A 13,596-nucleotide genomic window follows, 5' to 3' on the forward strand; every position below is an offset into this window, starting at 1 on the left:
TTTTCACCAAGATCTGCAGAATTTCTCTGAAGTCAAAGGAGTTGCTCTGATTTACTCAAGCTCAGGGATCTGGCTTCTAGCTCCAGTCCTTTTAATCCAATTCTGACACAAATACTTTATTAACTTAGAATGCAGTCCTGCAACAACTTTTCCCTTTGAAGTATGTGGTGATTATAGGTGGTTAGCTAGAGGGAGACAAATACAATCGTCCAACTGTCAGACTAAATTTTCAAAAAGGAAGCTTTACACTTTGTAATGATAAAACACTGCCAAAGATATTACTGAAAAACAATATAACCTCTGAAGGCTTTAAAACTTAAATTAGAAGAACAAATCAGCTTTTGAACTCTGAAATTAGTGCAAATCTTAAAACAAATCCTAATTACTGAGTCACTAAGAGGATTCTAGCAACATGAATCAGGAGACTGCAGCCAGGAATTTTACTGTTTCAATTAGCTCTTTCAGATGTCTGGATGTGCAGGTGTGCGTGTACATAACCTCTGTGCATACATAGATGTATCTACATACAAACACAGGGATGTATATGCACAGAGTTCATCCTTCAGTTAGCTCTTCCTGATATCTGCATGCATGTTTGTGCCTGAATGCACACATACTACACACTGAGTACAATATGCTGAGTCTGAAGTCCTAAGGGCTGGCCTAAGCAAGCTCCCTAAGTCTCCGTGTCTTTCATGCTTTCAAGAGTTTCATGAGAACTTGTGACTGCAAACTACTGCACTGGAGGAAAACAACCCCTTAACAAGATATGACGGCCTTCTGCAGAAGATAAAATCAAAAGACAAACTCACATCGTGCTTACAACTTGATGTTCAAGTACTGATGCCAACAAACCACTTTGAATTCTAAGAGCTGAATATTTAGTCCCAGATCAGCATCAGTGGCCAGGAGTGACGAGGAGTCAGAAGGACATCATGTGAAAGTACAGGGGTGAAGAGAAAGTTTAAAGACAACACTTTCCTGCTGGACAATGGATAGAGCACATCCAGGTGTGGTACACAGCCACTTTCTGTTTCATAATACCTACAGATCGATACCTGCAGAAATTAAGCTTGTCTTATTAAAGGAGTTGATCAGTTTGGATAGAAAAATACATATGCTTATACTTTGAAGAAGTCAAGTGAATTAAGTTCAGGATCTGAATCTTCCAAGACAATGAAATTCAAATCCAAGCTTCCTCTCCATCCTGAAGGATGCTCCAAAGACTATCCTCTTTGGAGAATAATCAATACTGTGATCATGCTGGCAAAAATCACGCAAGTTCATTAACTGGGTTCACAGGAACAGGCTAAGAACAAAGAAGTAGACCCTCCCTTGGAATTTTCTTTGAAGTAATGCTTGAACATTATTCCAGTATCCTTGGCCTTTAATTATTTTCCTATTGTGAGCATTCATTGCTATTCTTTTAACTCTAACTCCGTCTAGACCACTTCATCTTCTAAATAAACATGAAGTGATAATATAGGATACCGCAAAGGGGCTGGAAGCACAGCTGTGCTGGAGACCAGGCTACTTCAGCCTTTTCTCACTTTGTATATACATATATATAAATGCATAATTTTATCTTCCTTTGCAGTATACTGTAGCCTACAAAGTTTCTCCAAGTCAAAAAATTAAGTGGTATATCCTTGGGAAACCAGAGCTTGACCTGTGAATGTTTATTATTCCCATGAAACGAATTTTCCTATTGTGTACAGCCTTGTTTCTTTGTGAATTTAGTGTGAAATACTAAGAAATCACATCTCTCCAATCTATTGAGTTCCACAGACTGGCATACTCCAATTCACTGGAGTGAACTCCCCACTGCTAAGTTTTGGCAGAAACTTTTAAAGCACAGTCCCAAATTTAACTGACACAGAAGTTAAAAACCTGTGGAAATAGATACAAAATATACCTACACTTGGACTTCAACTGGCACAATTACAGCTTAAATAGGGCAACCAGTGCTGGGAATTCTGCTCACTTGTGGGTACGCACTGCTTCAGATAACAAAGAAAAACCTGCTTTTGCAACAAATTATTGGTTGGTGAAAGCCACTCCCTTACTTTGCCACTGTTTGCAATTCATCTTCAACAAGACTTAACATGTTTACTTTGGGGTTTTCTCCTTCCCCAGTGAGAAAACGCTCTATAAATTAAGCAACTTCAAGGGGTTTATCTGCGTCAACTGCCCATCAAAAAGGAATTAAGTCTTATGTTTTTAGAGATGACAGTGAAAGCGCCAGAAGATTTTTGAGAACCAGAAGTAGCACAAGAAGGAATGATTTTAAAATGGACTGGTGTAGGTAATGGCTAGCAACTCATAAAGGACATGGTCCAAAGCCAGTTAAAACCAGCAGGAATTTTTCCATTGGCTCTAGTGAGTTCTGCATGGACTCTCCAATGGTCAATCTAACTGTAAGATGTCGAAAGACAATAACACTCTAAACTATGCTGCTGCTGTCATTTCTCCAGAAAAATCTTTTCTTCAGTATACTTTCAAGCTCAGTGAAAATCATGACAATGACAGCCGAGAAAGCATAGCTCTGATTTTTTAAACATAAAATTTGGTTCCAGATATCCATACTTTAATCTCTTCTGTTAAAGAAATGAAGAAAGTAAAGGACCTCCAACAAAACACATGTGAACTGGATCCCAACAAATAGGCAAGGAGATGTTTTAAAAGCACAATCAAAACAGATTAAAACCAAAATCCAAAGAACCCAATGCATGATCAGATACCCTACACTGATATATAGACTAGTTGTGTAACTAATTGGCAAGGGTTCAAAAAACCAAAACACATGATGCTAAACAGCATATGAAGATGTCTACGAAGCTAACAGACCCTACACTACTTTCACCCTTGGAACGATGCTTTCTTTTGATGTAATATGCAGCCACAGGATATTAAAAGTAGAACGATATATTAAGTTCACAATCAAAACCAAAAACATTAAGAAATCCCAAAGAGTTTCCTTTCCATAGATGGAGGATAAATTGTTTTTTTCCCTAACTCAAACAGGTTACATAAAATATATTTTCCCAGTCCCCTTGTTTTCCCCCCTTTTCAGGCAAGGAGCTAAGAAGGTGTCACAACTTGGGATAGGCAAATTGCTTTTAATTAAATACTAGTTAATAATTTTGTCTGACGTGTACAATTGCCAGTATTTTTAGTTGATATTGTCTTTCTGACCTGTAACCCTTAAACTAGAACAAGGACCTTGTTTAACATTTGTTAAATTTAGACAGCACCACTATCCACTATTACCCCCCCTCCCACTGCTGTTGCACTAATCTCCCATGCCAGCTGCTCAAATGTTTACATCTGAAGGGCTTTCTCTGTTTGTGCAGAAACAGTCTCTGCACAGTATCTCTCATCTGTACATTTGCCAGAATCAAGGCAAGAAAAGCCTCCCTGCTGGAATTCTTGATTAATAAATAGTCTTAAATGTTTCTTCTTCCCTTCCCCCATCTGTCAAATCCACTGCCATTAGGTTTTTACAAGGCAAATCTCCACAGTGCACTTTACTGGCCTGACTCTTGTCCTGTGCAAACAACTGTAAATCAGAACAAGCTCCATTTAGAGTCAATGAAATCACACCATCTCTGTGCTGAAACTTCGAGAGACTGCAATCAAGATGCATACCTGAGCATTTGCTGGGATGGAAAGAAGAAAATGTTACAATCAGAGAAGGGGGGTGCGGGGAATCTAGCACTAACAACATAAACCTACTGGTAATCTCTCCATCTCGCTATGTCAGTGCACTTCAGAGACTGCCTACACAGCTCATAACCTACACACCGGTCACGCCTGGCTCACACCAGGTCACCGAGGGACTGAACCAGCAAAACACCTAAACAGGTGCTTGGTATGGCACTGAACAAGTCAGTGAGGCCAATGCCTACAGCTACTCACCTATTTAAGAGTTCTGTATGGCTACGTGCTTGCTATTTGCCTTGATCTGCTTTCTCTTCTGCCCTTTCAGCTGACCACTTACAAAACCAGAAATATTTCCTTAGTTGCCCAAATGTTTTGAGATCTGCTTAAAGATGCAAATGGCACTGAAAAAAACAATTCAAGAAAGTCTAACTGACTGATGGTATTACTACTTCATACCATTGTAAAAGCCTTTAAAAAGACTGACTACTATTTGCCACACTCTTTCCTGGCTTCAGTTTGCATCTCAAAATGTTTCTTAGAATTCAAATGAAGTATTAAACAGTATTAATTACTTTATACAGAGTAAGAGCAAAAGCAATGGCTGAAATTATTTGTAGTCCTTTCTGCTAAGCTCAGAGGGGAAGATCAGTATTGCAGCTGCACGTAAAAGACTTCTAAAACCTAACTCAACAGTTGTCTGTTAAAAAAAGGAAGAAAGAATATGAAACATCTACACAGACTACAGGCTTTAGAAGGTCTCTTTTTGTAGTGATGAACAACTGAGAAGCACACACTGAGAAGCACACACTGAGAAGCACACTCTTTGCTTCATACAGACAACTCTTTGAATTAAAGGAAGACCTGCAAGGGCCACTAAGCCTCCTGTAGGTTTGACTTTGCATGAGAAAAATAAGCCATAAAGTTCACTTAGGAAAACTTCCGCATCAAAGTAAAATGCATTGTGTCCTGTCAGCAAGTGTTTTGCAAATCCTCCCTCACCTGCCATAAGATGTTACTGAGACATATGGTTTCAAACGCTACCAAGCAGCTCAGTTTTGCCAACGAAGAACAATAATGCACAGAACAAATATGTGTGGAAATCATGAGATCATCTAATTAAAAGAAATGTTATTGTATGCCACTACTTTTAATGAAATCGAGTCTTCACTGTCCACAGAAGAGGCTGGAAAGCAACCAAATCCTATTAGCGCTAATGCCTCAGAAATTGTTTGCAAAAGAAAAGAAATTATATGTTAACCGGTGTTGAAGATTTTTGCTGTATCTAAAATCTACATATGCTAATAGGATATTTTAGACTAATATAATGAATCTATGGTTACATGGGATTCAGATTATGCCACTACAAAAACAGGTTTTACTCTCTAAAAAAACTTCCATTGTATATCAGAAATATGGAATCGATGACATACTATTAGCCATTTCTGATTTCATCTAGTAAAGGGCCCTGGCATAAATACACACTAATCCTTTCACTACAGTAGTTACCACAGGAAAGCTTGACAAGAAATATTTTGGATACCTATCATGAAATCAAAAAGAAATGTACTTTTCAGTGGAGTAAATAGTTCCCTGACTAATTCCCACACCATCCCAAACTTAAACAAAAAAGTATTTTATCTACACAGAAATATGTGAGAGACTTTTTTAAGGAACTGCATCTCTGCTTATCCAATTGTGAAAAGCCTGATCCTGGTATAAACTTTTGTTTAAAGGTGGTATTTTCCACACCACTGCATGTTTGACATAAGAACAACATGCTGAATGTGTTATGACCAAATGTGAATTACAAGGCTATTATAGACTATTAAGGGGTTCTGGTAATATTAATTACCAAGAAAGAAAAGCCTCAGTGGTTGACATGTCACTAGAAAAATCTCAAACGGAATTTGAGTTTGTCTTTGGGTATTTTTTAATGTACTTTTATTAATGCAAATTAAAAGCCATTGGTCTTATTAGCTGCTGCTTTATTCTATTTTTTTTTTTCAGTGAGTTAACTTCAGAACTTTTCAGTGAAATCAGTTACAAAAGATGAATCAGACATAAAAGGATTTGGGTGGTTAAGGGTGTGTCACCAGGCCTTAATTAAACATCCGAGGGAGATATCTGAGCCAATTTACACCAGACTGACTGGGTACATCACCATGTAGAGAATGATGCCATACAGACCAGGTCTGCAATTGCCACACGCAAGCCTAACTTAGCATGCTCCTGTCAGGTTATGCCTCCCTAAATCCCTAAAAGTTTGTGCTTTCCCATCAATAATCCCAACACATATCCCTCTGATGTGCTTACTTCCATTTTGGTGCCTGAATTCTGTTTCTGGGCATGCTGAGCACAAAAACTGCAGAGAAACTATGCTTCTAACCTCCTGCCTAAATTCCAACAGGATCCATAAAATGTGCAAATCTCCTTCTTTGTCAGCCGAGGGGCCTGATCCAATAGGTGTGTTTAAAGCACAACCAAGCAACTGGGCTTCACAAAAATGCAACTGCCTGAAAAGGCAGCTATGGCATTTACCTCTTGTCCTGTCCAAACCCCTACCCCAAATTTGGGGATTCAGTAAAAGCATGGTAAATCCAGGTCCAAAACTGTTGTGTAGTTGAGAAGAAACAAACTTTCCCCTCTTGTGAGGAGGGCAAGACTATTCTCTGTTCAAGGACATGAACATGAGTTTAGCTAAAAAGAGACAGAGATTAGGGCATTCATCTGGGCAGGAAGCCATTTGGCTCCACCAGTTCTAGCTTTAGTGACTACTTACTTGCTGGATGTAACATCTGCTTAGCATAAAACACAGAAAAACATCTCTGCCGCTGGCACTGGAACCCAGAGCTGCCACCACACTTAAGTTATTTCATTACTGGTCTGAATAGTTAAGCTTGCTCTTGCTCTCTGAGTCACTGAATATTTGGGTATTTTTACAAAAGGGTGCTTCCCACATCAAGAATACCTCACAGCTTTGTTCCAGGCAGTCTCCAGCCCAGTAAGTATTTTGGGTTTTTTTTGAAAAGGAGGAAATAATTCTCTGATGCTGATATCTCTAAAAGCAAAAAAGAGAACTTAGTTCACTTACATTTTGGATAACAGTGGTAGGTGGTAATATTCTAGCGTAAAAGCTTCAAATCCCTGAATCTAACAGCTGATTCAAGGTTTGAATCTTGAGCAGAGACAGGTAACAGACAGAGATGGGCAGAGTTTAACAAGCAACTCTGCTGTGAAGATTTCAGTGGATTCAAAACTTGGGAAATCTGACTCTCGGCTGCTTAGATGCAGAGTCCAGACGCCCACACTGTCAGGTATTTAAAAGAGGCACTGCCAGGCATATTTGTACCCAGTTCCTTTTGTAGATATGACCCTACTCAAGCCCTTTTGATTTGACTTAATTCATTTCTCTGTGTTCATCTCAGAAAGTTTCTTGACAATATTTCCTTCAAAATGTCCTGTTAAAACCACTGCAGGAGCTGAAGATTATGAATTATCTTTTTAAAAGCAACAACTTGAATACCATGAGTTGTAATGATTTAACTCTGAACCACACAAATCTAAATAAAGATGCAGGTTCTGGTAACCACTGACTACCTGATAATATTTTTTTTTAAACAAAACCTTTATTTATGGTCACAAAACAGAAGCTTAAATGTGACTTCTACAAACCTAACACTCAGAAGTCAAATGGAGGCAAGTCCCCCCTAATGACTTCTTTTCAAATCTCATGATCTTAAGCCACTTTTGTGTGGTGAGGGCAAGAGCTGACAAGTGATTTTTGAATGCATGAAGTTGGCAAGTACAAGCTAAGCAGCACAGACAGAACAGGGGTCAGCCGACATGTCTCTTCACCAGATACTGTTTTTAATAGCTTGTAACTTCACCATGCTTTAACCATGGATGCTGAGACTTTCCATTCCAGGTGTCTGCCTCAGGCTATTTTTTTTTTTTTTTTTTTGAGCCAGAGTAGTTCAGCTGGTTCTAAGACGATTTTTTTTGCACTAACTCCAAGGACCTCTTCTTTGAAGAGGTCTAGTAACACCATATTTTGGAGCAAAAACTTGAAGTCTGATGGTGGCAGGCAGCCACTGTTTCAAGCACTTGCCGTCTGCTATCACATACTGTAAGAAAAATCTAAAGACACTATAATATGCAAAACCATCTATGATTCACATGAGTGAAGACAGTTAATATCCTGTAAGTGCACACCACAAAAGGAGGTAGGTACAGCTGCATCTCTCCAGCAGCCATAGTCTGGCTGAAAGGCACCTCCATGGTCTGCTTAATCTATAACTCTGCTCTGAGACAGAATAAAGTACGTGTAGCTCATCCTCTAGACATTTTTGGAGGTTTTACAGATTAGGCAATGATAAGGATTTCACAGTCATTTTAATAGCATGCTCCCCTGTGAAATTTCCATGCAAATTTTCTCCTTCTCGTATCCAAGTTAAATTTCTATTGCTATATGTAAGGCACATTGCTTCCTGTCCTGCCCTCAGTAGACAAGGACAAATAAAGTTGATCATTGGCATCACTACTACCTACTGAAATTCTCTCAATGCCAGCTCAAGCCTTGGGCAAACCTTTCATCTTACCAAGGCAAGTTAACAGTAATGATTTTTTTTTCCATGGCGTATCACAGGCTATCAAAATAAAACTAACTTTACTGTGATGGTGAGCCTTATGCTGAGATATATGATATTTATTAGATCTCTTTTTCTTCTGATCATGTGAACAGATGCACAAATGAAAATGTTTATATCTTCCCTAGTGTCATCCTCTGACATCTAACTACTGGCTTACAAACACCCTTTAATGAAAGACTGGGGGAAACAGACCTGTCCACTGCAAGATATTGACAACTTTCCATACTCAGTTTGTTGAGTTTAGTATTTTGCAAACAAAATCACACTAAGCAGAATTGTTTCAAGGCCAGATCACAATCTACATGTTGGACAGTGCATATAGCTCTAACTCTACAAAATGCCAGGATTTGTCCCTGCTAATAACAAATAAACACATCCTGAGCATTGTCAGGAGACCAAGAATGGAGAACGTGAGACCAGGAATTGAAAGCAAATGTGGTTGTCAAACACAAGGAAATATTAAAAATGGATGATTGTTAGCTTCCATTTAGATGACATGGGCAGTATTTTCACTCCTATTACCCTAAACAGCACCTGCCTATGTGACATGAAATCCTTGACAGGAAAGGATATTACCTGATCACCTGGAACCTGACATGGTTGAAGAGAAACAACATTCATCTAACTGCACCTGATCCTTCTTTCCAATCATTCTGAACCGAGAAAGTGCATCATGAATGGCGTAACTCCTGCCCTCAACAAGGGCATACAAGTTACAGTTAGAGTACAAGGCACTGAAAAGGTAAATCATACATGTTTTAAAAGCCTTTATATGGAGAAAAAAGTTGTTGCCATCACTTAAGAAGTGATTGCCAAGATTACTAATGCACCTAAATTCTTGATGACTTTTATCAAATATTAGCATGGTACTTTTCTTCTGGAGCACAATCTTGCAATTACACAGGTACTACAAAATAAAAATAAAAACAAAATCCCCCCTCCCCACATCCTAAACATATCTGATAACTGTTTAGTATTTTAAATGACATGTTTCTTTTCCTCTTGTAGTTTTGCATATGAACATATATAATCATAGCAGGACAGACTCATCAAGCAGAGAACTACGGGACTATGTGCTTCATTTAATGAGTTGATTCTGGGCAAAACCTACATTCTGACATACACTGAAGACTCACTATTTTAAAAATGGTGCTGATGAAGTGCTGATGAAAATCCTCCAACATCACACTGCTGAAGTTCTGTTTGAACTAGAGAAACCTTGTGTGATAAGACTTTGTGCTGAAGTTTCAAAACCTCTGATAAGCGCTCCTGGCTGTACTTCTAAATATTTTTTCCCAAGCTGATATATTACATAAACAAAGTCCACATCAGAGCTACACATCGTTCAGCACTTGGGATGTGCTTTTTTGCTCTTGATTTATGAAAACACAAAGGTCCCAAAAATAAAACCAGCTAATTTTAGTACTGTGTTCCAAATACTGTGTTTTAGCTTGATCAACTGCTTATATGAGGACAGTGACACCAAGCGGCAGAGAGGACTCAAGTTCCCTTTTTTTTCCAGCTGTTCTAAACTCCACCTCTGACAGTCTGCCTTCGGCACAGAAAAAGCTGAATACAGATAACAGCACTGTAACTTCCAACTGCTTTATCTGTATGTTGTGTATTTCAATAGCATTTGATTTGTGAAAACTTAACCTGGATATAAAACTCATCTTCTTAGCACAAAACTAATTTTTTTCTCTTCCCAGATTAAGGGAAAGGTATTTCTGCATCATTTACAATACACGGTTGGATTTCGTGTCCTTTACTGGTGTATGGTGTAATGAACTGGGCACTTTGAGGATTTTCACAGAGAAGTCTTTTCTTGCATTTCTACACCTTCTCTCTAAGCTGTTAACAAATTCTTTTCACCTTTATTTTTGCTGATACTGTGAAAAAATGTCCTTTCACCTCAAGCGTAAGTGTTGACTTTGCCATCTTGACTTTGAAAATCTGCTTCTTCATCAATAACTCAAAGTATTTTTAGAGGCATTAATAATTCCAATAATAATTAGATAAATATGGCACGGATAATGTTTTGGTGGTTAAAAAGTGAATATAACTTGTGCTTGAATAAGCACTTAAGGGTCTCTTATTTCTTACACTTTTATTCTATTACCTCATATTGCTCAGTTTAAACAAAGAAACAAACCAACTCCAAATCAATACCCAGAATAGAGTCTTTACTTTTTTTCCCCTACAATTCAGTGCACATCACCACCATGTAATAGTGAGAAAAGGACTTAAACTAAACATGTGAAAGTTCATGCCTTTACCTTGGTGATGCCTTAGAATTTAGCTTTTATATTTTTCAGATCCTGTACTGCTTTAGTCCGTAACTCTAAAACTCCATAGCCTGTTAGCTACTGTTCTCCCATTCTGGTTAGACATAACAAACCCTCTCTGGGCCTGAACTCAAAGACACCTTGCTGTCCCAGGCCCTGAAATATGCAAACTAAGCCTCTGGACAGGGGGAGAAAACTTGGGGTAATGACATCTTTACTTGAAATTATAATTGGAGAATTAACCCTGATACGCAAGTGAACCAAACTTATGGAAGTGTGAAAAACCCGTGACCCAGGGTCCATCTTGGGTGGAGCCCTCGGGCTCTGTACTTGTAGTGTACATTTATTGAAGGCCCCTCAATAAATACCTGCTTTTATTCTCCTAATCTTGTCTAGCCTCAGTTTTCAGGTAGCCACTCCAAGGCATCATTGGTAGTACTTCAAAAGTTAACTGTTACTTTATGGGCAAAAAAAATTTTCTTGATCCAGTCAGTGTAACTCCTGGTACCGTACCAAAAGCAATGGCAAGATATTTTTCTTTCCGAAATAAAACTGAAACTGCCTTTGGTTCCCATACAGCAAAAGCAAAATACTTTCAAATCACCCAAAACAGTACTAGAAAGCAGACCTGAGGTAAATGCAAAAGAGGAAGCCTCTACGGGATGACATTTTGCCAACAATCCTATCTCAGCAATAAAACTTCTATATAATAATCTCTAAATACATATTTCCCATATTTGGTCATGTAAGATACCACCTAGTTGGAGTAAGGATACTTTTGAAGTAAATGAGATCTCTTTTGAACAAGCAGAATAACAAATTACTCAGAATTTGAGGGTCTCAAATCTAGTCCATAAGGAACTGCTAAGCTGAACTTTTAAAATTATGATGTGCTTTTTGCTGGTGTTTCCATTTGAATTTTATCTTAATACAAGTTATCTGTGCCAACTATCTATAGCAAGTTTGCAACATTTTAGAATTTTTCACCTAAGGCATCACAATTGTTGAACTTTTTCTTGAATCCCATCTAGCATCTTGAAAGGAGGAACCTTCTGTGCTGCTGAGTGAATCTGTTAGACTTATTTAATACACCTTCTACAAGCTTGAACAGAATAGTACCAAATTCAATGCAACAAAGTTAACACATTCATTTAACTATGTGCTCATGCCTTAGCAGGATTGGTGCTCATACAAATACAGGTGTCAAACCAGAAGTGAAAGACATAAACAGTGAACAAGGGCTACATTGTTCTTCAAGATTAATCCCTCTTAAGAAGAAAATGGGAAAAGGTTAAATCCATGACATGGTCATTTAACTGAATAAAAAGAAAACATTTCTACCTCTTCAAGAGTCTTTTCCTCCCTACAACCTGCACCTTTAGAAGAGAGTTACATGTTCAAAACAGTTTCGAAAACTTTTTTCATCAATGTCAGAGGAAAAAAAATAGTAATTTACAGTTTGCCCTATAATATTCCCTAGAAAAATAAGGTGATGTCTGTCTTCTGGGGAAAGCACCACACACCTTTATCATCATAATGTTGCTTGTTATTCCTACCCTTCCTTCTTTTCTAGTACTTGGGTATCAAGATATTGAGATTAATTTATAATGGCAGTGAATACAAACCACAAAATTATTTTATTTTGGCAGAGCTTGTGATGCTTTTTCTATACTTTTACTTAGTCTATTTCAATTACACAGTCACCCTCTTCTAGGACTTTCTTTTAGTAAGAGAGATCTATTAACCTTTATAGCGCTGCCCAAATTTTTAGTATCATAAGCAGCTTTCCCATTTCAGTAATCTTTCATTATGAAATCTTCAGAGATTTGCAGAGTATGGTGTTTTTACACTTCACAGCCAATCAATTTTCTATCTATTTCTCCTTTTGGACTCCTTTTATATAACTCTTTTCATCTGGGATTTTTTCTCTTACTCTTCCATTTTTTCCATAATTTCCTGTCACCCTTCTCTGTGGCTACTGGGTTCTATATTTTGCATATCTGCACTCCTTTTCCAAAGATCTGTTTATGAAAGGGGGATTCAGAGCTGAACCTGACATTTCAGACTTCTATCACACAATCAGAGTCTTCTCCAGGTTTTGAAAATATGACAACAAAAAGCCAAGTAATTTTAAAAAGTAATAAAAAGATGTGCCATTTATTATGATTACTATACCACCAGAACCACCTTATATTTAGGATTCCCACTTCCTAATTTGATACCTTCCTATTTAGACCCTCATAAATTGGTAGGCTGTCAGTCACTTAAAAATGTTTCTAAATGTGATTCACAGGATTTTAGTACCCCAAATGCTACTGAGGTACTTCACAAAAATCCTGTTTTTTCCAGTGTTTACTCTTCACCCCCAAGCTCCTTATGAAACAAATAGAATGCTGCCATGCTGCAGAAGTCAGATAAAGGGATGAAAAGGAAAGGTGTGGTTTTATAAGAAAAGCTCCCTTTAAATATTGTTGGTAAGGCAAACATTCTCTTGCATCATGCAGTACTGTCACTGCATGTCACAACACCTATGTTCCTCTTTCTCACAACTGCTTAGACTCTAACATTGAAAGAAACTTTATTTATAGTGAAGCTAGCAAGTTTTATCTGAAGACAAGGCATTACATTTTAACTTCATGAAGATATGCGAACTGTGCACTCACATAATGAAGCCTGCTAAAGCACAAGCTATTTCTACTTCTACTTGGCTAAACATTAGGAAAAGCAGTGGTTTCTGGTTAATTCAAACTGCAGGATCTAATAAGAATGCAATAGCATCGACAAGCTGTGTTAGTACTTACATCCAAGCTGCCTTCACTTGTAGATGCAGAACTAAAAACATCCTCCTCACCACAATCTCTGTTCATCCTCAAGTATTCTTCTGTCTGCAACACAAACAAGTGTCCTACACAGCAGCAGCAAAGGAAACAAAACTGCAAAAACATGCCAGAACAAAATACCAACCCCATCACAGAACTGTCTCAGTAGTGCTGGATCTG

General features: G+C 38.0%; 1 protein-coding gene across 2 annotated transcripts in view; it reads right to left on the reverse strand.

The window, feature by feature from the left end:
• Nucleotides 1-13,596, reverse strand: part of LOC121674390 (protein cordon-bleu-like) — a 115,946-nt gene that overhangs the window by 39,230 nt on the left and 63,120 nt on the right. The window contains exon 8 of one of the 2 annotated variants that reach the window (XM_042048707.1): nucleotides 13,399-13,482. The exons of the other annotated variant lie outside the window; for it this stretch is intronic. Coding sequence (XP_041904641.1) covers nucleotides 13,399-13,482 — 84 coding nt within the window. The remainder of the gene's footprint in view (nucleotides 1-13,398; nucleotides 13,483-13,596) is intronic. 2 annotated transcript variants of the gene reach the window in all.

Source organism: Corvus kubaryi, unplaced genomic scaffold, assembly GCF_017639235.1.
Source record: "Corvus kubaryi isolate FWS band 111438036 unplaced genomic scaffold, C.kubaryi_AGA036_p1.0 68, whole genome shotgun sequence".
NCBI lineage: Eukaryota > Metazoa > Chordata > Aves > Passeriformes > Corvidae > Corvus > Corvus kubaryi.